Here is a 27,157-nt window from a genome sequence, read left to right as displayed (position 1 = left end):
TATGATACATGTCTTTCTCTGTTTGACTTATTTCACTCAACATAATACCCTCCAGTTCCATCCACGTCGTTGCAAATGGCAAGATCTCATTCCTTTTGATGGCTGCATAATATTCCATTGTATATATATACCACATCTTCTTTATCCATTCATCTGTCGATGGACATCTTGGCTCTTTCCACAGTTTGGCTATTGTGGACATTGCTGCTATAAACATCGGGGTGCACGTACCCCTTCGGATCCCTACTTTTGTATCTTTGGGGTAAATACCCAGTAGTGCAATTGCTGGATCATATGGTAGCTCTATTTTCAACTTTTTGAGGAACCTCCATACAGTTTTCCAGAGTGGCTGCACCAGCTTGCATTCCCACCAACAGTGTAGGAGGGTTCCCCTTTCTCCGCATCCCCGCCAACATCTGTCGTTTCCTGACTTGTTAATTTTAGCCATTCTGACTGGTGTGAGGTGGTATCTCATTGAGGTTTTGATTTGGATTTCCCTGATGCCGAGCGATATTGAGCACTTTTTCATGTGTCTGTTGGCCATTTGGATGTCTTCTTTGGAAAAAGGTCTGTTCATGTCTTCTGCCCATTTCTTGATTGGATTCTTTGTTCTTTGGGTGTTGAGTTTGATGAGTTCTTTATAGATTTTGGATACTAGCCCTTTATCTGATATGTCATTTGCAAATATCTTCTCCCATTCTGTCGGTTGTCTTTTGGTTTTGTTGACTGTTTCCTTTGCTTTGCAAAAGCTTTTTATCTTGATGAAGTCCCAATAGTTCATTTTTGCCCTTGCTTCCCTTGCCTTTGGCGATGTTTCTAGGAAGAAGTTGCTTCGGCTGAGGTTGAAGAGGTTGCTGCCCGTGTTCTCCTTTAGGATTTTGATGGACTCCTGTCTCACATTGAGGTCTTTCAACCATTTTGAGTCTATTTTTGTGTGTGGTGTAAGGAAATGGTCCTGTTTCATTCTTCTGCATGTGGCTATCCAATTTTCCCAACATCATTTGTTGAAGAAACTGTCTTTGTTCCATTGGACATTCTTTCCTGCTTTGTCAAAGATGAGTTGACCATAGAGTTGAGGGTCCATTTCTGGGCTCTCTATTCTGTTCCATTGATCTATGTGTCTGTTTTTGTGCCAGTACCATGCTGTCTTGATGATGACAGCTTTGTAATAGAGCTGGAAGTCCGGAATTGTGATGCCGCCGGCTTTGCTTTTCTTTTTCCACATTCCTCTGGCTATGCGGGGTCTTTTCTGGTTCCATACAAGTTTTAGGATTATTTGTTCCATTTCTTTGAAAAAAGTGGATGGTATTTTGATGGGGATTGCATTGAATGTGTAGATTGCTCTAGGTAGCATTGACATCTTCACAATATTTGTTCTTCCAATCCATGAGCATGGAACGTTTTTCCATTTCTTTGTGTCTTCCTCAATTTCTTTCATGAGTATTTTATAGTTTTCTGAGTACAGATCCTTTGTCTCTTTGGTTAGATTTATTCCTAGGTATCTTATGGTTTTGGGTGCAATTGTAAATGGGATCGACTCCTTAATTTCTCTTTCTTCTGTCTTGTTGTTGGTGTATAGGAATGCCACTGACTTCTGTGCATTGATTTTATATCCTGCCACTTAATTCCTGTATGAGTTCTAGCAGTTTTGGGGTGGAGTCTTTGGGGTTTTCCACATAAAGTATCATATCATCTGCAAAGAGTGAGAGTTTGACTTCTTCTTTGCCAATTTGGATGCCTTTGATTTCTTTTTGTTGTCTCATTGCTGTGGCTAGGACTTCCAATACTATGTTGAATAGCAGTGGTGGTAGTGGACATCCCTGCCGCGTTCCTGACCTTAGGGAGAAAGCTCTCAGTTTTTCCCCATTGAGAATGATATTCGCTGTAGGTTTTTCATAGATGGCTTTTATGATATTGAGGTATGTACCCTCTATTCCTATACTCTGAAGAGTTTTGATCAAGAAAGGATGCTGTACTTTGTCAAAAGCTTTTTCTGCATCTATTGAGAGGATCATATGATTCTTGTTCTTTCTTTTGTTAATGTGTTGTATCACATTGATTGATTTGCGGATGTTGAACCAACCTTGCAGCCCAGGGATAAATCCCACTTGGTCATGGTGAATAATCTTTTTAATGTACTGTTGGATCCTGTTGGCTAGTATTTTGGTGAGAATTTTTGCATCCATGTTCATCAGGGATATTGGTCTGTAATTCTCCTTTTTGATGGGGTCTTTGTCTGGTTTTGGGATCAAGGTAATGCTGGCCTCATAAAATGAGTTTGGAAGTTTTCCTTCCATTTCTATTTTTTGGAACAGTTTCAGAAGAATAGGTATTAATTCTTCTGGAAATGTTTGGTAGAATTCCCCTGGGAAGCCATCTGGCCCTGGGCTTTTGTTTTTTGGGAGATTTTTGATGACTGCTTCAATTTCCTTAGTGGTTATAGGTCTGTTCAGGTTTTCTGTTTCATCCTGGTTCAGTTTTGGTAGTTGATACATCTCTAGGAATGCATCCATTTCTTCCAGGTTATCTAATTTGCTGGCATAGAGTTGCTCATAATATGTTCTTATAATTGTTTGTATTTCTTTGGTGTTGGTTGTGATCTCTCCTCTTTCATTCATGATTTTGTTGATTAGGGTCATTTCTCTTCTCTTTTTGATAAGTCTGGCCAGGGGTTTATCAATCTTGTTAATTCTTTCAAAGAACCAGCTCCTAGTTTCGTTGATCTGTTCTACTGTTCTTTTAGTTTCTATTTCATTGATTTCTGCTCTGATCTTCATTATTTCTCTTCTCCTGCTGGGTTTAGGCTTTATTTGCTGTTCTTTCTCCAGCTCCTTTAGGTGTAGGGTTAGGTTGTGTACTTGAGACCTTTCTTGCTTCTTGAGAAAGGCTTGTATTGCTATATACTTTCCTCTCAGGACTGCCTTTGCTGCATCCCAAAGATTTTGAATAGTTGTATTTTCATTTTCATTGGTTTCCATGTATTTTTTTAATTCTTCTTTAATTTCCTGGTTGACCCATTCATTCTTCAGTAGGATGCTCTTTAGCCTCCATGTATTTCTTTCTGACTTTCCTCTTGTGATTGAGTTCTAGTTTCAAAGCATTGTGGTCTGAAAATAGGCAGGGAATGATTCCAATCTTTTGGTACCGGTTGAGACCTGATTTATGACCTAGGATGTGATCTATTCTGGAGAATGTTCCATGGGCACTAGAGAAGAATGTGTATTCCGTTGCTTTGGGGTGGAATGTTCTGAATATGTCTGTAAAGTCCATTTGGTCCAGTGTGTCATTTAAAGTCTTTATTTCCTTGTTGATCTTTTGCTTAGATGATCTGTCCATTTCAGTGAGGGGGGTGTTAAAGTCCCCCACTATTGTATTGTTGTCGATGTGTTTCTTTGCTTTTGTTATTAATTGCCTTATATAATTGGCTGCTCCCATGTTAGGGGCATAGATATTTACAATTGTTAGATCTTCTTGTTGGATACATCCTTTAAGTATGATATAGTGTCCTTCCTCATCTCTTATTACAGTCTTTGGTTTAAAATCTAATTTGTCTGATATAAGGATTGCCACCCCAGCTTTCTTTTGGTGTCCATTAGCATGGTAAATGGTTTTCCACCCCCTCACTTTCAATTTGGGGGTGTCTTTGGTTCTAAAATGAGTCTCTTGCAAACAGCATATCGATGGGTCTTGTTTTTTAATCCAGTCTGATAGCCTGTGTCTTTTGATTGGGGCATTGAGCCCATTTACATTTAGGGTAACTATTGAAAGATAGGAATTTAGTGCCATTGTATTGCCTGTAAGGTGACTGTTACCGTATATTGTCTGTGTTCCTTTCTGGTCTATATTGCTTTTAGGCTCTCTCTTTGCTTAGAGGACCCCTTTCAAGATTTCCTGTAGGGCTGGTTTTGTGTTTGCAAATTCCTTTAGTTTTTGTTTGTCCTGGAAGCTTTTTATCTCTCCTTCAATTTTCAGTGACAGCCTAGCTGGATAGAGTATTCTTGGCTGCATATTTTTCTCATTTAGTGCTCTGAATATATCCTGCCAGTCCTTTCTGGCCTGCCAGGTCTCTGTGGATAGGTCTGTTGCCAATCTAATGTTTCTACCCTTGTAGGTTACATATCTCTTCTCCCGAGCTGCTTTCAGGATTTTCTCTTTGTCTATGAGACTCGTAAGTTTTACTATTAGATGTCAGGGTGTTGACCTATTTTTATTGATTTTGAGAGGGGTTCTCTGTGCTTCCTGGATTTTCATGCCCGTTTCCTTTCCTAAATTAGGGAAGTTCTCTGCTATAATTTGCTCCATTATACCTTCTGCCCCTCTCTCTCTTTCTTCTTCTTCTGGGATCCCAATTATTCTAATGTTGTTTCGTCTTATGGTATCGCTTATCTCTCGAATTCTGCCCTCGTGATCCAGTAGTTGTTTATCTCTCTTTTTCTCAGCTTCTTTATTTTCCATCATTTCATCTTCTATATTACTGATTCTCTCTTCTGCCTCATTTATTCTAGCAGTTAGTGCCCCCATTTTTGATTGCACCTCATTAATAGCCTTTTTGATTTCTACTTGGTTGGATTTTAGTTCTTTTACTTCTCCAGAAAGGGTTTCTCTAATAACTTCCATGCTTTTCTCAAGCCCAGCTAGTATCTTTAAAGTGATGATTCTGAACTCTAGATCTGACATCGTACTAATGTCCGTATTGAGTAGGTCCCTGGCATTCGGTACTACCTCTTGTTCTTTTTGTTGAGGTGATTTTTTCCATCTTGTCAGTTTGTGCAGAGGAGAATAGATTAATGAGAGAACAAAATGCTAGCAGAGTAACAACGTCCCCAGAAAATATACTCTAAACAAATCAGAAAAGACTTGAAGCAGTGGGAAAAGAAAGGGAAAGAGAGAAAAAAGAAAAAGAAAAAAAAGAAAAAGATAAAGATAAAAACAAAAACAAACAAAACAAAACAACAACAACAACAACAAAAAAACCAGAATGTGATCAAATATGATCAGGCTGGTATATAGATCAGTGCCACACACTAGATTTGGGGTGTATTTTGGTCTTTTAGAAGAAAGTGCCTCCCAAAATTTTAAAGAAAGAAAAACTTATATATGTACAAAAATAAGGGTTGATATGATGAAGGGATGGAATATGACTGTAAAGATGGAAATTATAAAAAATTTTATAAAAGGAATTGATAAGAAGTTGTTTGAAAAAAGAAAGAAGAGGATTTAAAAAAAAAAAGGGAGAGGATGTGATCAGGCAGGGGAATAGAAAACACCATATACTAGAGATTTAGGGTATATTTTAATCTGTTAGAAGAAACTATCTCAAAATTTTAAAGAGAGAACAACTTATACATATAAGCCAAAAATACGGGTAACTACTATGAAGGGATAGAATATGACTCTAAAAATAAAAAATAAAAATGTTTTTTTTTAAAAAAAGGGATTGATAAGATGTTGGTTGAAAAAGGGAAAAAGAAAAATTCAAAAAGAAAAAAAAAAGAAAAAAAGAAAAAAAATTAACTTTGAAAGACTAAGGAATCATGGTAAAAAGGCCATGAATTCTATGTGCAGTATTCCCCTAGCGCTGGAGTTCTGCCGTTCTCATTGATCAGTAAACTTGGTCTTGTCTGGCTGTTCTCGCTGATCTTCTGGGGGAGTGGTCTGTTGCCGTGGTTTCCAAATGTCTCTGCCGGAGGCGGAATTGCCCCACCCTTGCCCCCTCCCGGCTAAGTAATCTGCTCGGGTTTGTGCTCCGGGGCTTTTGTTCCCTGCGAGCTTTCCGTACAGCTTTGGAGGCGGAGAGTGAAAATGGCGGCCTCCCAATCTCCACCTCGGAGGAGCCAAGAACTCGGGGCCCCGCTCCTCAGTGAGCCCCAGAGAAAAGCCGTCAGTCACTCCCGTCTCCCCGGTCTCCAGCCGCACTCCGTGCTCACACGGCCTGTGACCGGCGTTTCTATCTCTGGCACCCGACCCCGGGTGGAGTCTCCAAACCCAGCAGATCCCTGCGGTGCACTCCCGCGCGGCTCCTCCCGGGGGAGGAAGGTGAGTCTCCCCGGATCTGCCGCTTGTTGGGTCCCTGCTGGAGGAGCAGGGGCCCGACTGTGCCGCGGATCACGGTTTATGGCAACCCCGAACTGAGAGCCCGCGCCTGGGCTCCGCCTCTGCAGCCGGCTTCCCTGCTCCGTTACGTGGGAGCTCTGCCACACTCAGGCACCCCCGGTCTTTCTGTGACCCCGAGGGTCCTGAGACCACACTGTCCTGGAGGGTTCCACCCCCCGCTTAGCCACCAGAGTGACGTCCCTCAGCGGAGCAGACTTTTAAAAGTTCCGATTTTGTGCTCCGCGGATCTATCACTTGCCAGAAGCGGCCGCCAGAGGCCCCTCCCCCGCCGTCTATCCTCCCGAATATCGCCTCGGATTCACTTCTCCGCACGTCCTACCTTCCAGGAAGTGGTCGCTTTTCTGATGAGAGAGTTGTTGCTCTTCCTTTCTTCGATCTCCTGTTGAGTTTGTAGGTGTTCAGAATGGTTTGATCCCTATCCAGCTGAATTCCTGAGAGGAGACGAAATCCAGGTCTCCTACTCCTCTGCCATCTTGCTCCCTATTTTAGTTGATTTATAATGTAGCATATAAGAAGTACATAAAATATTAAATGCATTACATTTTTTAATTCTTAGAGAATCGTGCTATATAAACAGATGGATATTGATATCAAGTGCCTGAAATGTAGTAGTTCTTTTGAGTAGGGTAAAAAAAAAATAAACATTTGATTATATCACAAGTTAAACTTATAGGGCTGGGGTGGAAATTGTCTTTTAAACTTCTTAATTATAATTCTTAATTATAAACTTCTTAATGATAATTTGAAGCAGAGGATCAGCTTTTGCAGAGTTGAGAAGAGACTCTAGCCTCAGTTCCACTAGAATGAAAGCATATCTAATATAAGGGAATTTAATATCTTTCTATTCATCTAAAAGTTTCATGAATATTTATTTATTATGTGTAAAGACTATATATCAAATTTATTCATTTTTGACCTCTAAGACAGTTTTGAAGTTTTTAATGTCATCGGTTATATTTTACTCACTAACTTAAAATACATCCTCGGGATTGAGCAGGTTAGTCAAAACATGGCCCATGATTTTTTTCCTACTGTGTTCATAGTAAAGTAATTTCAGAGAAACAAAAAACTTCATTACAACAGTCTTAATGGATAATAAAATCCACAGTGGGATTTTTCCAGCCCCTTTTTTTCCCTTTTGAGCTGAAGCCTTTTTTTAAAAGCTATTTTGGAAGCATAATTCTTATTTTTATATTTAGAACACTATTGTAATCTAGACAGCAATTATTTTTACAAAGGCAGAAATATTGTGTATGTCATAGTCTTAGGATAGGCTAAGAAATTTAAAATATCACTTGGACAGATTTCAGAATTAGAAGTTAAAGGGATCAGTGATCTTGGAGTTTTACATTATGTAATTAGTTCTTTTTTCAGCATACTTTTATTCAGCATGTACTTTTAAGTTTATTAACATAGTCTACATGTTTGTAATTTTATATAGCTATAAAGTCAGTCAGCTGTATTCCTCTGCTCTTACTTGCCTAACACCCCACCTATTGCTGCTGAACATTGGTATTGTTTCCAGTTTCACAAATAATACTGCTAGGGATATTTTGATATATATTCAATTTCTCTTTTTTTTTTTGTTTTGTTTTCTTACAATAAAAGAAAATAGAAGCATAAGAATAATGTTATCTCTAAATGTATGTCTTCAGAACAGTAGCAGGAAGCCTTAGCAATACTAAGAAGAAAATTGTATTTCTTATAATTTCTTAAAATGTGATATTGTTTCTTTGCTGGAAACTGAGCAGTAAGCTGGCTGTGGAGGAGAAGTCTGCTCTGACTCATTTGGAGTTCTGATTCATGCAGTCTCAGGGGAGAAGTGGTATTGGTCACACAGCCACCACCCTCCCTGTGACTTGCCCTACGGCTACCGGGTGACATCCAGCAGTCAGTTCAGCTAGTGCTTATTTGTTCTGTACAGTAGAGGCCGACACTGGGCCAGAGGTTATGAGCACACTAATGAAGCGCCCAGCGTGCTCCCTGCCCCCAGACAGCTCAGAATCCCAGGAAACCACCGAGCAGCTCGGCATGTGGGAAGCCGGGGAAGTACTAGGAAGCTAGGGCTCCTGTAACACAGCACCGCAAACTGGGGGCTTTGCCAACAGAAATGTGTTATCGCACAGTTCTGGAGGCTGGGAGTCCAAGCTCAAGGTGTCGGCAGAGTTGGTTCCTTCCAGGGGCCACAAGGGAGAAATCTGCTCCAAACCACTCCATGTAGCTTCTTAGGGTGTGCTGGTGAGTTTTGCCTTTCCTTGGCTCATGGAAACAAACATGATCTCTGTCTTCATCCTCTCATGATATTCTCACTGTTATGTGTGTTTGTGTCCAACTTTCCCTTCTTCATAAGGACACCCAAAACAATGGATCAGGTCTGATGCTAATAATCTCATTTTAATTGATCACCTCTGTAAAGACCCTCTCTCCAAATAAGGTCACATTCCGAGGTCCTGGGGTTGGGATGCCAGCAAAGCTTTTTGGGACAACATAATTCAACCTGGAACAGAGGTCAGGAAGGGTATGAGAAGCTCAGGAAGACTTGTGGGAGGAGGTTGAATGCAGCGGACCCAGAAAGGCCTTGGGATTTGTTGAGTGCTCTTTGCCCCCTCCTTGACAGCAACAGCGGGTCCATGTGGCACAATGATTATTAACAGCCACATGGGCAGGTTGGTCCCTGCTGTAAAAAGTGAACCTACGATTCAAAACTAACTTAGAACAGAAATTGGTGCTTTTTCCGAAAGCATCTTCAGAAAGCAGAGCTTTTCTGTGAAAAGAGGAAGAAAGTGTTAAAGGCCCATGCTTACAAATTAAATGTGTCAGCTTAATATCAATGCCTGTGTTTTCATTTGCTTACTTGTCTTTGGTAAAAGAGCAACAGGAAAGAAAGACGAGGCACCTTGCTGGAAAATTATATTTGGCCTTTCTAGTTCTGACCTAAATTATAGTTCTTGACTTGAAAAATACCTTTAAATAAGTTTTTGAGTTGTAATGATTAACTCTTAACTAAATACGTTAACAGACTGTGATCTTTTCTTTAAGGCTGCTTTTAGCTTTTAAGAAAATAAAGTTTACATCATACTGCTGTGTCATTTCTTTTTATCTTAAACTCAGGGTGTCCTAGCTGGGTGACCTGGATAAGATGCTAACAGGAAGCTTTAAAAAGCTGGCTTTTTAAATTATTTGATGCTTGTGTCATATCACATTATATTGAATATAACGCCTTATAAAAATATGCATAGTGGAAGCAGTAGTTACTTAAGTGATTGCATTAATTTGTAGCCAAAGATCATGTGTGAGATTGCTATATAATCTTCAGAAAAATTTGTATGTTCCATTCAGAGAAATTGAGAAAATTTTCCAGTGCCTCTAGAATTCAGAATTAGCCAGATAGTATTTTCCTTTTCAAACGGAAAAAATTAGTTCAGAGAAATTTTACTGAGCTTTGTCACCTTCCTCTGCATGAATTTGGATCTTAATTTTTTTTTTTTTTTTTCCTTTTTGAAGGGAAAGGAGAAGTAACTTATAGATGGGGAGGATAGGGAAGACCTATGTGGGAGATTTCTGGTAACAGGACAGATAAATTTGATTTTTTCTTCCCACTCAAAAAAAAAAAAACTAGAGATTTTTAAAAAACGGCTGCACACAAGTTACTGGTGAAACTGCAAATAAATGCATGCCAAATCCTCTGAACTCTATTGGTGCCGGCCCTTTCTGAGTGTTCCGTCTTGCCAGCATCCAAGCATGCGTACTTCTACCCAGCGCTCGGTGGAGGGGCCCCCACAGTACCGCAGTCCTTGTGCTGGAGCTGGTACTGATGAAAGGTTTTATTCTGACCGTCGGAGGAGCCCATAACTCTCTGCACTCTCTCAGTTGGCAGCGCAGGTTTCAAATAAATGTTGCCTTGGTGCTTTGTCCTTTGCTCCCCAATAGTGTGCAATGACAGTTTCAGGACACAGCTGTCAGGAGGCAGGAACTGTGCTTTACTCACTTTGGTGTTCCTAGAACCCCAGAATGTGCCTGGATTTGGTTAACTGTTGTTGAATAATTTGCTTGTTGAATGTCCGAGCAACGAAGCAGCAAAAGCCCCACACGGTGATCCCTAGGTAAAGGAAAAAGACAGTTCAGAAGGCCAGAGGTTGAAGCCAGATTTGAGGCAGTGTGAAGGCCCACCACTAACTCTTCAGCCCTGCTCTTGCTTAGGACGGTCAGTGTCTGCTGCTGCTGCTGCAGAGGAGGTCCCAAAGAAGCCAGCTTTTCTGAGACAGAAATGATTCAGTGGCATTTATTTAAATAGAAATGACTGGTTTAGAGATGGTGCATTTTGCCTAAGTAATGAGCGAGCAGGAACGTTAATATTCTTGACTAAGCGTGTGTTGTCAAAATAGGGATTTAGGGATGAGTCGAAGCACATCATAATAAAATTTTAAATTATTGTTTTGAGTTCGGCAGAGAATGTGTTTAGTGGAGAGTAGCTCTGCCCCGTGGGCTAGTTGGCTGTACCTGACGGACATTGTTGAGCTCTGTGCTTTGTCTCGTGGTTGCAGCAGGGGCATGGCACACAGCTCCCGTCCCCGAGAAGAGCAAAATCCAGAATACTGGGGAGAGAAGCACTTGTCACATCATGCCACATTTGATAATAAAGGCATCTCCACAGGATACAGGAGCAGTGGTTTGCTCTTCACATTCCTAAGGGAGTAGGTAAGCACTCGAGCTGATCTTTGAAGGACAGGCAGATTTTTAGGAGCATGTAGGGGTAGGATGAAGGGGGAAGGAAGGTTTTCTAGGAGGAGGGATTAACATTTGCAGAGGCGCAGAGGTGAGTAGAACTATGAACATCTCCTGCATGGATAGAGTCCAGAAAAATCTTTCCTCTTTATTTATCAGACTGAAGCAGGAAAGGTTAAACATACACAGATTGTGGTTTTTAGATTTATTTTACTTCTGGTAAGCCTAAGTTGTCCCATGTATTGACCTGTTTTGGTAAATTAGAAGTTCCAGCTCCCAACATGGGGATGATTCCGAAATCTAGCCAAGCATCAGGCCACTTAGGGGAACCATTTGAAAATACAGATTTCTAGCACATTTGGCCCAGAAATTTTAACTCAGGAAGCCTGGGGAAGAGCTTAAGAGGATGACTCTTTAAATTTCTCATGATGGCTTTATGCTGCTTCAGCCAGTTTTGTGCAAGAGCTCAGTGACTTGGTTTGAAATGCTCCTCAGTGAGGGTTCTGTGGAGAGCTGGTGGCAGGCTCTCTTTCCCTGGCCTCAGGTGCTCCAGGGCCCAGGGAGGCTGTAAGCTGGGTCTCTTGCTTGCTGACATTCACATACAGGTGGAAGCAAGTTAAATTTTGCATCGGAGTGGCCTTGAGAGAAACAGATGCAGGAAAAACACTACAACTGAGGAGACTATGGACTGCAGCCGTATCCCACCACTTCCTTGGATGGGGGGGGTCCGGGGGAGGTGTGCCGAACGAAACTGGTCTCAGTTTCGGCCTTGGAACCACTTCTCATTCAGAAATTACTGTGGGGGCGCCTGGGTGGCTCAGTTGGTTAAGCGACTGCCTTCGGCTCAGGTCATGATCCTGGAGTCCCGGGATCGAGTCCCGCATCGGGCTCCCTGCTCGGCAGGGAGTCTGCTTCTCCCTTTGACCCTTCTCCCTCTCATGCTCTCTGTATCTCATTCTCTCTGTCTCAAATAAATAAAATAAAATCTTTAAAAAAAAAAAAATTACTGTGGACCCAAAGAGCGTTTGTGTGTCTATTAATATTTATTGTATTAGAAATTAAAACAAATATTACCAGTATTTACTAATACATTTAAAATTCTCATTAGATATTAACCAGAAATAACACTTTATGAATAATGAATGAATATAAGAATATTTTTCAAAATAAAAAATTAGTGAGAAGAATGACATTGTTTACATTTTTGAAAATTTATTGTCTGAATAAATTGACCTTGTTTGTTACAATATCACATGTTATATAGTTTCTGAAAAACTGCATTGTATACTCCTGAGACAAGGAGAGCAAGAACAACTAGTGCCTTAGTATTATTATGAAAACAATTTTGATTTTGCAGACCTCCCCAATAGTTTTGGGGTCCCCTGGAGGATATCTTTTAAGGCCACCCAGCAGAGCACCCACTACCTGCCAACATGTGTGCATGCGTACTCACACACCCACATGCACACGAGCTTCCTATGAATTAGTTACTGCCAAGGCTCCTCAAGATACAGACTCTGAGGAGATCACTACCATATTTCATTCTGTGAATTACTCTATTTGGAGCAGATTTTAAATGAACATAAAAGAAGACAGCTAAGTATCTGTTGAATGAATAAATGTTAAATATTTATGCATGTGTACCTCAGTATGTTAGTTAATAAAATGATAAGATTAGACATCAGGCACCTCGGTGGCTCAGTCAGTTAAGCATCTGCCTTTGGCTCGGGTCATGATCTCGGGGTTCTGGGATCCAGCCCCACATCGGGCTCCCTGCTCACTGGGGAGTCTGCTTCTCCCTCTCCCTCTGCCATTTCCCCTGTTTGTGGGCACGCGCTCTCTCTAATAAATAAAGTCTTTAATAAAAAAAGATCAGACATTCTTGCAGCCCACCATTTAGAATCTGTGATTATTTCCAAGTAAATATTTGGAAGCTAATATTCCCAATTAAAGGTAGCACTGGATTGCAGTTAAGATAGGAAGTTCTGAATCCAGAAAGCTTTGTCTGAATCCCTGCCCCATTACTTACAGGGATCATGGGCAAGTGATTAAACACCTTGGCGTCTCCGTTCCCTCAGTTGTAAAATGAGAATAATAGTAGTAAAGGTCTACAGTCCCTTATATTCATTTCTAAAATCCAAACTGAATTTTGACATTTTATTTTGAAATGGAAATTTTATTTGTAACTCATTGAACCCCAAAGGCTGACCTGAACCCATTTGGTTGCAAAAGCTGACCTGAACAGACCCCATCTTTCTTCATTCATTCTGCCTGATAGGACTAGTTGTATGTTTTGCTGCAGAAATTTAGTTTGATTATGTTGTACTGCCCTAGGCCTTGATCGGTCTGTATATTATGGACGTGCCATAATAAATCGTATATGGATAAAGGATTGAGAATAGGTATTACCTGGTCAAGCTTAAATGGGCTAATGTATACATACAATGTCTAGAACACTGCCGAGTACATGGTGGCATATTCGGTTTTGTTAAATAGGTAGTATTTCCAGATAAACCACTGAATAGAAAAGAAAGCACTTTTTATTTTACTAACATTTCCGCGTGAATGAAAGGTGGAGTTTTGCTTTATTTTTCCCTCTTGATTTGGGCATTAGGAAAATAAAAAAAACAGGCAAGGTGCTGTTTTTCTGCTTTGTATCAGAGAAAATAGTAACTCTGGCTGACCTTCATCCAGCATCCCATGGGAGGGCATAGTCCCAAATGGGTCCTGGATGGAGGATACTGCTCTGCCTCACCACATTCTTGTCTCCATCCATACAAGGCACGGCCTGTGGTACTTGAACAAATCCTCTGGTCAGAGAGCTTTCATGTGGCCAATGAAAATGGTTTATGATAGCATGATCCTAACTAGCTAGCTGGTGAAGGATACGATAACAAGGAGATCTGACCTCCGGGGCCACCCCTGGAGTGGACTCCTTCATCACGCCTCTTCCAAGAAATGCGAAGTGACCACCTGGAGAGTGAGATTTTGAATGGATTGGGCACTTCAGATGCTCACCAGGTATACATCGGGGTATAGAAGAAAATTAACGTACACCCACTTGGCATGGCGCTTTGATCTGAAAGGGTCGACGGTGTGTTGCAAACCGACCCCGGCAGGTAGTGTCTGTCCTTGTCTGAGCCGGGCAGCGCAGGCTGACTGCCCTCCTGTCTTCTGTCACATTTGCAGTTCCCCAGGCAAGGCTTGCAGCAGACCCAGCAGCAGCAACAGACGGCGGCCCTGGTGCGGCAGCTCCAGAAGCAGCTTTCTAGTAAGTACCCCTGCGTTACAGAACAGATGGCTCCCAGGAGATTCAAGACAAGCAGAACACATGTGCTGGCTCCTCAGACAGTGCCCTGTCTTCCTTCAGTACCATTTACATCTTCATTTGAGTCCAGGCTGGTTTGGTTTGGGTTTGGGTCTGGTTTAAATGCTCCCTCCCCTTGCCGCTGGAAAGTCCCAAGTTTTTTTTTGTTTGGTTTTTGGTTTTTGGTTTTTTTTTTTTTGAGTTCAGTGAAGATGTTTTCCTCTTCTGTCTGAACCTGGAAATGTTTCTTTTCATTTGGGAGACCCACGTGGAAGTGCAGGTACCCTTTTTATCCAAGCTGGAAGGTTCAGAGACCAACTCGGCCGATGCCCTCAAGTGTGCTGATGAAGGAGCTGGCCTCCCAAAGCCGCCTGTAGAGGAGGGCCAGCCCTAGACCTGTCTCCTTGTCACTGGGGCCGTGACTGTTCTTGCCACTGCGCCATCCTGTCCTTCTGATAACAGTGCAGAGAACTCACAGCCTGCTAATGCCGCAAGCAGCAGAGCGGGGCAGTTTGTCCCCGATAATCGGGCCTGCTATGCTGGTGTGATTTTTTTTTTTTTTTTTTTTTAATTGTGCTCTCTCTCTAAAGCGATGCCAACAGCCCGTCTCACCACACCTCTTCTAGATGCCGGCAGCGTGCTCTCCTGAATCAAATCCCCCCTGTGCTGCTTGACGTCACAGGAGATATTTTTAGAAATGCGAACCAGCCCCCTGTGATGCAAAGAATATCGGCCTAGGAGTTAGGAAGTCTGAATCCCGGTGCTAGCCCTACCACCATTTTCTGGACCATGTACTTTTTCGTCCATGCAGCGAGGAGACTAGTGGGACCGGCAATTTCTCCTGGGTCTCTGGTTGTGTGCTTTGGAGGTATGGAGTGAAGGCCAGCTGGTCCTAAAGTCAGCTGTGCAACTCTGGTAGGATACTGTCAGGAGGAGGGTCAGTTAGGATTGAGGGGCAACTTGGGTTTGGTCTTAATTTTCCACCTGGTGCCTGGGCCTGTTGATTTCCTTGCAGAGGAAATGCCCCTCGTGTACCTTGCGTCTCTACTAGGGCATAACCAAGGTCTTTTTTTTCTTTTCTTTTTTTTTTTCCTTTTTCTTTAAAAGTATTTCCCTCGTTTAGCCTCATTTAATTTGTTAAATCATTTAAATTGGTCTTGTTTTCTAACTACTGCTTAACAGGGGTAGCCTATTATATGTGTGGTTAATATTTCATTGTTTTATTCGAGAGTTCATACTTTCACATGGTTAAAGAGAATATAATTTTAAGGCAGAGACAACATGCTTGCATTTTAGATTTTTTTCTAGCGTTTAGAAATAAGTACCTATGATTTTTATGCAGTGGCACTTTTTGGGAGTGTGCCTACTCTCTTTCCTGTTTCCCAGAGCTCATGATATGCAGTTTTTTTAATCTGTCATTTATGGAGCACTTTCTTGGACCCAGGCACTCTGAATCTACATAGATTAATGCACTTAATTCCTAAACTGCCCCATGAGTGAAGGTATTACCGTTCCCATACTATGGATGAGGAAATAGCTAAAGAAAAGGAAGATTGATTGACTCATTTGTCCAAGGTTATTCAGCTAAAAGTAAGAGGCAGAGCTGGGACTCTTGAATTCAGATGGTCCCCTTCCAGAAACTCTGCTCCCTGATTATTAGCAGTTATGCCAGCCTTCTTTGTTGAGTGATGGCCACTAAGTTGAGCTGTCTCACTGTACAACCCAGAGGGCTCCTTCTGTGTCATAACCCATGTGGATGGAGCCTCTGGACTTGAATAGTCCCACCAGAGTTGGGGAAGCAGTAGTTATTTCTAAGTCCCTGTCATTTTTTTGTGCCTACTCTTCTTTAGGTTGTGTGTGTGTGTGTGTGTGTGTGTGTGTGTGCTTGCACACATGTACATATATGTATAGGCAGACACCTGAGTCAACACACGTAGCCACTGTCGCACGTGTAGACACCCTTACACACTTCTCTCTCACATACCTTATATGGCCATTTGTAGAAAATTACCCTGTGTCATGCCACTTCTCTCACTTTACTATAATGTCCGTGTTAAAGTAAAATCTCTGATCTGTTTTTATAAAAGTTTGGGGAACTTTCAGTATTTTACAATACTTAGAGTCCTTTTGTACGTTAGTATTGAGTTGTTCCTTAGTTTAGACTCAGAGACTTTAGAGGGGCTGGTTACTGTCCGAAGGCTTTGTGCCAGCAGGTGTAGGACTCTGATGTAGAGCCAGTGGCCCTGTGGAATGCATGCAGTTAGGGTATTCAGACCTTACTGCTCAGGTCCCTGGGCTAGCATGCACTCCTTGGCCGGTTTGTCTGTCCTCCTGTTCTTGAGGCTGGTACGGAGAACCGTGGCAAGAGGGTAGCATCTATCTGTGGCATAATTTTGCATCTGCGATTTTATTTGAATTTATTTTTCCCATTAGGTAACCAGCCACAGCAAGGAGTGACTCCCTATGGGCATCCATCACACTTCTGAATCTGGAAGAGGACAAGACATAAAGTTTTATGTTTGCACTGAAAAATAGAAAATCAAATTTAATGCATCAGTCTTTAGAAATGTCCTTTTGTTCTTTCCTTTCTTTGAAGTTTTCTTATTTTGTGCTACATTTCATATAGAGGTATTTAAAACAAAAAGAAAAGGAGGAAGTGTGGTTTGGGGTTTTTTGGTTAAATTCAACCTTAAAGTAGGTATAAAAATGTGGATCATGTGGGCCTATTCCAGGAAGAGCGTGGTAGCAGATCTTTTGAAATTGGTGCTTTTTTTTGGATCTCATAGAAAGAATGAATTATGGTGGATTTAAAATATGTATTCATTAATGAAGTTTGTTGTTTTCTTCTCCCCCCCCCCCCCCCCCCCCGCCCCAAACTGTGCTGGACCAAACTACTGATTTGAAAGGCATGTCAGGTCTTGACAGGAGAGTAATCCATTTATTCTTCTTTCACCTGTGATGGTGAAATGGACATCTATTTGCATTGCTCTGATTTGAAATGTTTGTAATTTCATAAGCACTTTATAAACTTTATTCTTATTTAGGTAGGATTTTTCTTTGCTTTTGTTGTGGTCAAAAGGTGCTGAAACAGATTGTTGCTTAGTACTTAAACTTCTTAGACCAAGAACTTCAACCCAGGCTTCTGTGAGAGCCACCCTCAGATACATGGAAGCCTCTTAGAAGTAGCTGTACTCGAATTTGTTTTCAGTGGCAAGAGCATTGACCAGAGTCTTTGTGAAGGTACAACATGTTAATTCTAAAGGCCCGAACGAACCACAGTGGAATTGTTCCAATTATTTATTGCCAGATTTGGCAAAAATGACTCTTGGTTCTCCTGAACCTTATGCCAACTTGAGAAAAAACAATCTTGCAGCTGGCCTGAGATTCCACAGTGCTCAAACTTGACGTGGTTTCCAGAGAATCTGGCCCCCGAGTCCAGAAGGCTCTGGTTTTCATAAAGATGTATTTGCTGTTTATTTTGTATGGTAAGTATTTGCTATTTTGAATTTAATTATTAATGTTGGTGTCAGTCTTGGTTGTGTATTGCATATACTGTATTTATAAATTGGTGCAAAAAGCACAAGTAAATTATACATCAAATTTATTATAAAGAAATAGTAACTATTTTAACTTTGTTCAAGTATGTGGTAATTTGCTCCTATTAGAGTAAAAAATACAGTAAATTATTATCAGTTTGTGTAACTTAAGAGTATTCCATATAATATTTTTTTAGATTTAGATGCATAAAATTTTGAATGTGAAAATTGCAGGGCATTTTAAAACATGTGGGGGATATTTTCCCATGTTTTGTGTTAATTCATTTTCTTTTGCCATATGATTTTACATGTAATGTAGTTGAGCATACTGTGAATAGATTTGTCTATAATGAGCAAACCATGTAGAACTACTTTTTTAAAATGTAGCTAGTATGACTTTAGATCATTTCTTTTGCAAATCATTATATAAATAATTTATATCTTCCTAGGTGAGTTACTCATTGCAAAGTTTGACTCATGCAAACGACCTCAAATACATGTCCGCTTACTTTTGCTGTGGCAGCATCCATGTGAACTGCTTTGTACACTGTGAAATAGTTCACTCCAGCCTGCTCATTTCATGTTTACTCTGGGCTGGAAAAGACTTTGCCAAAACATTCAAGACCATTCTTTTCACGAAATTATAACATACTTTGCTTTCAGAAGACAGATCTTTACATTTCAGCTGGTTTTGTATATCAGGTTTTGTTTTTTTTTTCCCTCTTGAGAATCCTACGTAGAGTCCATGAAGTTATTTTTCTTCCAAGTAATCTATCCATATGTTGATTGCCTTGGCAAAACAACCGAAATGTGAATGTTGTGCCTAGTGAGTGAGTCCTGTTCTGTCCTGATTTCCTTTGGAAGAATTATTGGGATCTAAAATGCCAGTGTTTAGTTTGAACCATATATTTTTATAGCTCAGTATTGCAAACAGCAGTCATATCGTTTCAAGAACGAGTGTGATAATTGCATAGCATTCATATGCACTTTATAGTTTGCATAAGGTAGTGAAATTAATTTATTAATAATCATTTTGCACATGAAAGCTGTGGGGTATACTTTTTTTCTTGTTGTGTCCTTTTCTTTTCCGGTGACAAAGCCAAGTCATGGTAAGGCCCTATAGTTCAGATTCTATGGAAAGTTGAGGAAGAACCTAGGACTGGCTTACCCCTGTGCATTATAAAGAGAATGACTGGAATTTTTATAATCTAGTCTTAGCATATTTCCTTCCACTTAATCCCACATCCTAAGAGGTTTCTTTCTTAGCAAGTACATTAATTTGCATTAAAATGATCACGAGGGAAAACCCTATCCTTTGACAGAACCTGGTAATTTGCTTTGTAAGACAGGAAATTATCCTAGGAGAAGATGGAGACCTCCCTTTCCCTTAAAAATAAGACTTTAAAAATTGAATGTAATTGGGCATCAGAATCCCTTAGACATACCTGTTTACACTCTAGCCTCATTCCTAATAGCTTCCATTTGTCATTCTTATTTACTCCTTTTGGCTCGGCAGTGGAAGGAGATCACAGTGAGAATGAGTATCCTTTGACCTCTTGTGGCCACAGGGTACCAGCATCCGAGATAGTAGCAGTCATGTCACCTCTTAGGTGGAGCCAGCTGAAAGTTGGTGTGATGAAAACACAATGAAGTAAGCTCCCCTGTGTCTCAGACCATCAGCAGGGGCTAACATAGTTGTTTTGTGTGCTGAGAGATCCGAGCGAGACCTATGGCATTTTTTTTTTTCCACTTTAAATAACTGGCAGATATTTGAATGAATTCTGGATAAATTACACTGGAACATCCCAGCCTCTAGAATTAGAAAAGATGACTCATAATGTCCCCCAAATCAATTCACGTTGAATTACAAAAAGCAACATTTTGTGTAGATTTGATCAAATTTTATGTATTAGATTTAGATTTTCCTCTTCCATAAAGGATTATCCCTTAATGAAATAAGTTCATAAAGCAATGGTTCCTTCTCAGAATATTTTCCTTATAAAAAGTTCCAAACCAAGGATGCCTGTGTTAGATTTTGAAGTGATGAAGTTTCATTGTATTTTTAATGAAGCCTTTTTAATGAGTTTATTTCAATAATGAAGTAATCAACCCCCTTTTCACTTTTTATGATGTGTAGGTGTTAAGTTGCTTTTTACATGTATTTTAAACAGTTATTAAAACATTTTTGTATTCCCCATCAATGAAAATTTTCAGTGTACACAAAACAGAATCCTAGTCAAAACCGTTCAGAGCTTATTTTCTCTAGGTTTTACTAAAATATTTCTAAGTCAGCCACAAAATATCTGTACATCAAAATTGTAAATTTACAATCAAGACTGCAAATTTAATCTTTCCCATTGTCTCTCTTCTCAGTGCCATGCTTGTAACATTGCTAGAAGTTGGACACTAGGCAACTGGTAGTGAAAGAACAAAGTCCATTCTTTAATGAAGAATTCAGATACATTAGCCATTTGTTCTTTTATGGTGGACAGTTTTACCTTAATGTTCATTGTTATTTGTTGGCAAAATAAAAGTGCCTTAAGTTAAAAGTTTGTTTGGAGATCAATTAACAAATCACTATCAGTCATATTGCATTTATTTACAAGTCTTTTTCTTTTTTTATTTTGCATGTCCATTATAAATTTAATATTGTAAATGTACTCAAATTCATTTACATGCCTATGGCTGCCTTTGATTAAACTTCTTCCAAAAAATAAACTCTGTCCAGATGTTGACTTTGTTCAATTTTTATTTCATGTCAGATGACCTGAACATACGTTGTTGCATAATCACTACCAAGTGGATTGCTCGCTGTGCATTTGTAGATCCCAGAATCTGAGGTTTGGGGATTCTGAATGATGAGGGTACCTTGGGGGTGAAACGGCTCAAGTCCACGAGTCCCCCCTTTATTTGCCATTGAGAGCAAGGAGTGGTCCGGCCGCTCCCATGTAATTTCTGGCTTGGGGACTCCCAGGGCCACACATCGGAGCTGAACGGGCGCTCCTGTCCTTGTGAGAATGCTCCTGGGTAGGCGATTTGTAATTCGGGGTGGGTAGGCTACAACCATTACTGGAATGGTAATCAGTGCATGGCCAACGCTATTTTGAGCCATACAAATATAGTTTCCTCTGTCATAAGCTGTTGCTTCTTTAATGACTAAGGTGCCGTTTTCATGCAATATGTATTTTCCACTACCTTGAGGTCTATCTATTATAGAACCGCTTGGTGTAGTCCATTTGATATTTGGCTTAGGGCTTCCATCAGACACACAGTGCAGTGATAGGGATTCGCCACTGATACAGTAAACTGTTCCTAGCACGTAAGAAAGAATCACTGGCTTCTGGCCAATTTCTAACACAATTAGTTTTTCAATGTAGCCGACTTTATTTCTTGCTGCACACCGGTATTTTCCTGCATCATCCCGAGTTGTTTTAGAAATGATGAAAGAACCATTGCTTGCTATCAGATACTGAGAAATTTGCGGCTCATTGGGAAATCTTGTGCCATTTGGTAAAATCCAGATTATTTCAGGTGGTGGGTTTCCATCAACAGAACAATTCAATGCTGTGGACTTTCCAAGCTGGGCAACTATTTTTTCATTAAATGGATTTCTGAATGTTGGTCGTCTTAGCATTTCCAGTACTTCTAACTGTACCACCAGCATGCTCTCTCCTCCTTCATTCCGAGCCACACAGATAAAATCTGCCGAGTCTGAAAACCTCACATTCCTAATTTCCAAGGTTCCATTTTTATGGACTGTGATTCTGCTTCCATAGTATGGGGCCGTGAGGAAAATATTATCTGGCATGATCCACATGACTTGAGGAGATGGTGTTCCTTCAGCTCTGCAGTCAAAGTGTTTTTTGGAATGCCTCACGGCTGTGGCTTTAATGACTGTTCTGTTTGTATACAGACCGTTGATTAATGGAGGTTTGGAGACAACATCCAGTTTGTACATTTTTGTGTCATCCCCACTGGGATTTCGGGCCACACACACATACTCTCCAGAATCGAGCAGTTTCACTTTGTTGATGGACAAAGACCCGTTCGCATGAAATGTGTACCTATCCTTAGAGAATGAAATCACGTCATGGGAAGGCAGCAACCAAAATATTTTTGGTTTGGGTTCACCGATGACCTCACAGTCAAGGACCACTGTGTCTCCAGCCTTGATTCTCCTGTGGGTCTTGTAACCCTGCCTGATCCGTGGGGCAGCTGTTATTACTGTTAGGTGCACCTTCATTTCATCCTTCCCCAGAGTGTTCTGGGCATAGCAAGTATAATCTCCTTCCTCTGCTATCCCAACTTTGTTGAAGTATAAGGTTCCATTGTCAAAAAGGGTATACCTCCTGGTCCTGTGGCCACTGTCATCGGCTTGCATTGCATTGTTTATCATCGTTCCGTCAGGCAAACTCCAAGAAATCTCAGGCAATGGGGAGCCAGAAGCCTCGCAATCAACTTGGAAATCTTTCCCATGGAATACTTGCTTTTTAAAATGGTGCTTGTGGTCAATTTTGGCTGGTTTCAGTCGGAGGCTCACATGCATCAGTATCAGATCGTCCCCCATTTTGTTTCTGGCCACACACAAGTAGTCACCACCGTCTTTCTCTGTTACTGATCCAATAAACAAGGATCCATTTGGGTAGACATGGATGCGGCTGCCCATTCTAAGGAGAGAAGAGATGGAGTTGAGTATGCAGCTATTAGCAAGGGGTGAGGGGAGTTGTCTTTATTTACATAGGATTAGCTTTATGGACATTTAAACTATTGCAGTAAAATTAAAATCAGTATTAGCTTATTTACTGTCTCCTAAACCATTTCCTGAGAAAGAAAATTATCTAACTGAACAGTTGAAATTTAGTGAAATGAAACTCCTTTACAATGGTGATTTGAAAGATACAATGCTGAAAATGCTAGAAATATTGGATACCTTAGGACTTTCTTGACCGTTTTACATATCAAATGATTGTTTTGTGATATGTCAGTAAAGAACTTCCATGTATACTTGGCTCAGAAAAGATGCCAGGTTATATTTTTTAAAAAGGTTAGTAACAAAATATAATTATTTGGTTACAAAATAAGTTATACTTTGCCATGAAGAGAGGAAGTGCCAATATAAGACTCATTAGAAGCCTGCTGTTGCATCTGTCCTTTGCAGGCAGCTGTAAAGTGGTCTCTGCATTTTGTCAAGCTGTGCACTACCTTTTTCTCCCTGAAGTTATTACGCAGCATGCCGTTACCACAGTGAGCCACCAGATGGCACATCTTTCCTGCTAAAACCAGATTTAACTTTTCAGAAAGACCAGTGGAAAATGAATTGCTGTTAAAACCGGGATCAAGAATACCCATAAGGGAACATCTGTATATGTTTTTCTTCTTATTTTTTGGCAGTGTGATAAGCAGGTAAGTGAAACCAGAGAGGAAAAGGTGGATAGGATAGCAGCTAATCAAGTCAAACAGCCCAAGTCACTTTTCATTCTCAGCAAACAAGTATGGAGAGTATTGTGTGGTACATTACAAAAGGTACTGTTATTTTAAAATTTCAAGTAGTTCCTCCCTATACATCTGGAAATACTTTAGAGAGCCTTAGTATTTAGATGCTTAGATAGCCTTAGTAACTTGCCTCAGCTCTCAGGGCTGGTTCTCAAATGCTTTATAAAAGCACTGATTCTCAAACTTGGATGTATATGAAAATCATTTATGGAGTATAAAACGAGTCCCACCTCCAGAATTTGACTTAATTGGCGTGGAGTGTGGCCTAGTCATCAGGACTCAGTTTTCCAGTGATTCTCATGTGCAGCCAAATCTGAGAACCACTGCTCCCAGCCTTGGCTCTCACAAACAGTTCTCTCATCCCATGCATCAGAATGACATGGCGCCTGCCTCATGTAAGATGCAGATTTCCTGGCTTCGGTTTTCAGAGATTCTGATTCACGAGATCTGGCCAGGGATCTGGGAACCCACTAACAAACGTCCCAGGTGACCGAGACTCTTACGAACAATAAAATTTGAGAACCAGTCTCCTAGTGTAGTGGCTAAAATCACCTGGAAGCTTTTAAGAACACAGACTGCCTGTTAAGAGATTTGGTTTCTGATTCACCGAGTTCCCAGGCAACGCTAATGCTACTGGCAGGGGGACTGCATTCTTTGAAAACCTTTGATTTAGAGTAACCTTGTCCCGCCCCCAAATCTGATGCATCTGGAGGTGGTAATATATAAGAAGAGACTATAGCTGTTTTTTTTTTTTTTTTAAGATTTTTTATTTATTTATCTGATAGAATGGGAGACAGAGAGCATGAGAGGGGGAGGGTCAGAGGGAGAAGCAGACTGCCCGCCGAGCAGGGAGTCCGATGCGGCACTCGATCCCGGGACTCCAGGATCATGACCTGAGCCGAAGGCAGTTGCCTAACCGACTGAGCCACCCAGGCGCCCCTGTGGCTGTTTCTTTTTATAAAGTGATGTTTTTAAGAGAAAATTTACTTTTCCAAAGTAGAGTGTTCCCCAAGTAAAAGAAAGCATCTGTAGTCCTTCTAAAGCAATGCTTCTCAGACTTTATTGAGCATGTGATTCATCTGGGTATCTTTTTAAAGTGCAAATTCTGACTCAGCAAGTTTGGGGTGGGACCTGCGGTTCTGTTCTTGTAACAAGCTCTTCGGTTCTGAAGAAGAGGAAACCATTCTGTGCTGAAACAGGTCACATATGTTGAAAGTACCGGAGATAGACTGGTGGTGTTCTGAGTCTGAGACCATTTAAAAACCCAGAAAAAGCTTTTTGGTTCAGGTGACAAGTAGGCTTTAAGAAAGGGACAGGGTTTTGCTTATTCTGGTCATGGTGGGGTATGCAGAAACGCATAGCTATAATGCATATTTTTGCATTTTTAGAATCTAAAATTCAAATGTTAGAAGCTACAAAATGGAAACAGCAAGGACTTTCTTTTTCTTGCAGTAAATGGCCCCTTTTATTTCAGTTGATATATCTAAAGCTTCTAAGTAAAGAATATTCTTGCCTTTTTGAGGCTAGTGGCAAAATAATAATTGAGGTGTTTAGTTAGTAAACAAGTTGAATTATAAAAGAAAATGCCAGTACCTCTGGTGGGCCCATGGTAGCATCTGTGATCTTTATTTTTTAAGATTTATTTATTTGAGAGAGAGAGAACCTCAAGCAGACGTCCCGCTAAGCACAGAACCTGACATGGGCTCGATCCCACGACCCCAAGAGCATGACCCAAGTAGAAATCAAGAGTTAGCCACTCAACCAGCCAAGCCACCAGGTACCCCATCTGTGATCTTTATACACTCTGTTGCCTCTTCCACAATTTGAACAATCTGTGTCCCATAAATACTTCCCCAAACAAAATATAAACAACCTACTTAATTTCTTTGCTGTTTACCTCTAAAGGATCTGTTGGAATACCTGGTTAAGATTTATTCTGAGATATTAATAATGTATTTTGAAACACTCTCCAGACTTCCTTTGGGTTAACTTTTTTTTTTTTAAGATTTTATTTATTTATAAACACACAGAGAGTGAAGGCAGGAACACAAGCAGGGACAGTGGGAGAGGGAGAAGCAGGCTTCCCGCGGAGCAGGGAGCCGGACGTGGGGCTCGATCCCAGGACCCTGGGATCATGACCTGAGCCGAAGGCAGATGCTTAACGACTGAGCCACCCAGGGGCCCTGGGTTAACTTTTTAAAACATTCCTTAAATCTTTTCATGCCTCTTGATAAGAGATTTCCATTTTCCAAAACTGACTTAAATCCAGTAAGTGTTTTAGACTTTTTCCTTAACAACCTAAATTTTGAACTTTATCTGTTATTCACATCACAAGTGTAATGCCTTCTATACTTCCTGCATTGTGGTTTTTGCATGGGTAGTGGAAATTGTTTTCAAAATTACACAGAACCTTGATTGCATTACAAAATTCCCTCCTCTTTTTGGATAGAGAAATTATAAATACCTTTCCACAGTTATCATTTTAAAGCTGTCACAAGTATGACAGCAAATGAGATTGTTAGTCTGCTTTTAACTATGTAAATTCAGTAAGAATTGAATAGCTGGCTGGTAGAGTTAAGTACGTAAGAAGCTTCATTTTTATATGTAACGTTAACTTCAAAAGGATTAGGTCTCTTTAGAAAGACTTTCTTTTATGTGCAGAGTCTATGAGCTCTCTAAATCTGCTGCTGACCTCACTGTATCACTTCTTCCATTTCAGAAATTGTACAGCTAAATAGATAAAGAAGACAATCTCAACACAAAGGTATGGTTTACCTGTGCCACTGGTCGACAACAGCCTTGGATGGTAGCCTCCAGATTATTTTGGGTTTGGGTTCCCCAATGGCTGAGCAGTTCAGTAGTAATTTGTCCCCCAAATTCACCTCAGTCCACTTCTGGGATGCAGATTCTATCCTGGGGATGGTTTCTCGCTCTTCCACTGTAAGAATTACCACTCTTCTTTCTGAGCCAGTGGAGCTGGTAGCAATGCATTCATAAGTGCCCCTGTCTGAAGAGTCTACATTTCTTATATACAGAGTCCCATTTGAAAGTAACAACAACTTGGAATTTATAAACTGCAGTGGTTTCACTTCAGTGCCATCAGAAAGGACCCAGTGAACACTGGGCTGAGGAGTTCCTTTGGCAGTACAGGGCAATTTCAAACTTTCACCCCAAGTCCCTACGATGACTTGCCTCTTTTGCTCTAGAATAACAGGTGGGGCTGCAATGACTTGTATTTTGACCAGCAGTGAATCCTGGCCAGCTGAGTTGCTGGCCATGCATTTGTAAAAGCCCCGGTCATAAATGCTGAGACTGTGGATGACCAGTGTTCCATCAGATGTCACCAGGGCCTGCCTATTCCCCTCAGATGATTCTGAAACCACCGTTTGGTTTGCGAGAACCCAGGAAATTGTAGGACTTGGTCTACCTTCAGCTCTGCACGTCAATTCCACAGTGCTTCCAGAGTGGACTGTGATCTCTTTGGTACGTCTATCCAGGATCCTGGGGGGATAGGAAACCACGGACAACATGACATGAAGGTGGTCAGTGCCAAGTGGATTGGATGCTGAGCACAGGTACTGTCCGCGGTCCTGAATGTCCACCCTCTGTATGGACAGGGTGCCATTGGGCAGCACCTGGAATCTGCTATTCTGTTTCCTTTTAGATATATCAAATCCTGATAAGAAGAAAGAAATTTGTAGTCATGGGTCATCAAAGCTTAAATAGAAAACAAATTGTTTAAGGGAAAGTCTCAAGAGGAAAGCTTTGGGGGGTGCTGTTCGGCTACTGAGAGCAAATATATTTAAAATTAAAATTAGGACACTTAGTGTTAAGTGTTAAAATTATTCACGGAAGCTTATTTCCATAATTTTAATTTTAAAAGCCATATGACTCAACACAATGACCCTTCTCTTTTTCAAATCATATTTCCCTGTGTCCACTTTCAAAGCATTACAAAAAAATGTTCTTAATTAACATGTTT

At 40.7% G+C, this 27,157-nt stretch overlaps 2 protein-coding genes across 2 annotated transcripts in view; one reads left to right on the top strand and one right to left on the bottom strand.

Moving 5' to 3' along the window:
- The window catches only part of MED12L (mediator complex subunit 12L), a 322,651-nt gene extending 308,111 nt beyond the window's left edge, over window positions 1–14,540 (top strand). The window contains exons 43-44 of the mRNA XM_021685957.1: window positions 14,029–14,114; window positions 14,354–14,540. Coding sequence (XP_021541632.1) covers window positions 14,029–14,114; window positions 14,354–14,540 — 273 coding nt within the window. The remainder of the gene's footprint in view (window positions 1–14,028; window positions 14,115–14,353) is intronic.
- Window positions 14,541–20,440: 5,900 nt separating this feature from the next.
- IGSF10 (immunoglobulin superfamily member 10) overlaps window positions 20,441–27,157 on the bottom strand; it is a 62,399-nt gene continuing 55,682 nt past the window's right edge. Inside the window, exons 5-6 of the mRNA XM_021685968.1 lie at window positions 25,951–26,851; window positions 20,441–22,349 (exon numbers count right to left, since the gene is read on the bottom strand). Of these exons, the coding sequence (XP_021541643.1) occupies window positions 20,441–22,349; window positions 25,951–26,851 (2,810 nt within the window). The remainder of the gene's footprint in view (window positions 22,350–25,950; window positions 26,852–27,157) is intronic.

Source organism: Neomonachus schauinslandi, chromosome 1, assembly GCF_002201575.2.
Source record: "Neomonachus schauinslandi chromosome 1, ASM220157v2, whole genome shotgun sequence".
NCBI classification, from domain to species: Eukaryota; Metazoa; Chordata; class Mammalia; order Carnivora; family Phocidae; genus Neomonachus; species Neomonachus schauinslandi.
Note: the sequence above shows the minus strand (reverse complement) of the source record. Positions and strands in the feature narration are given on the sequence as shown.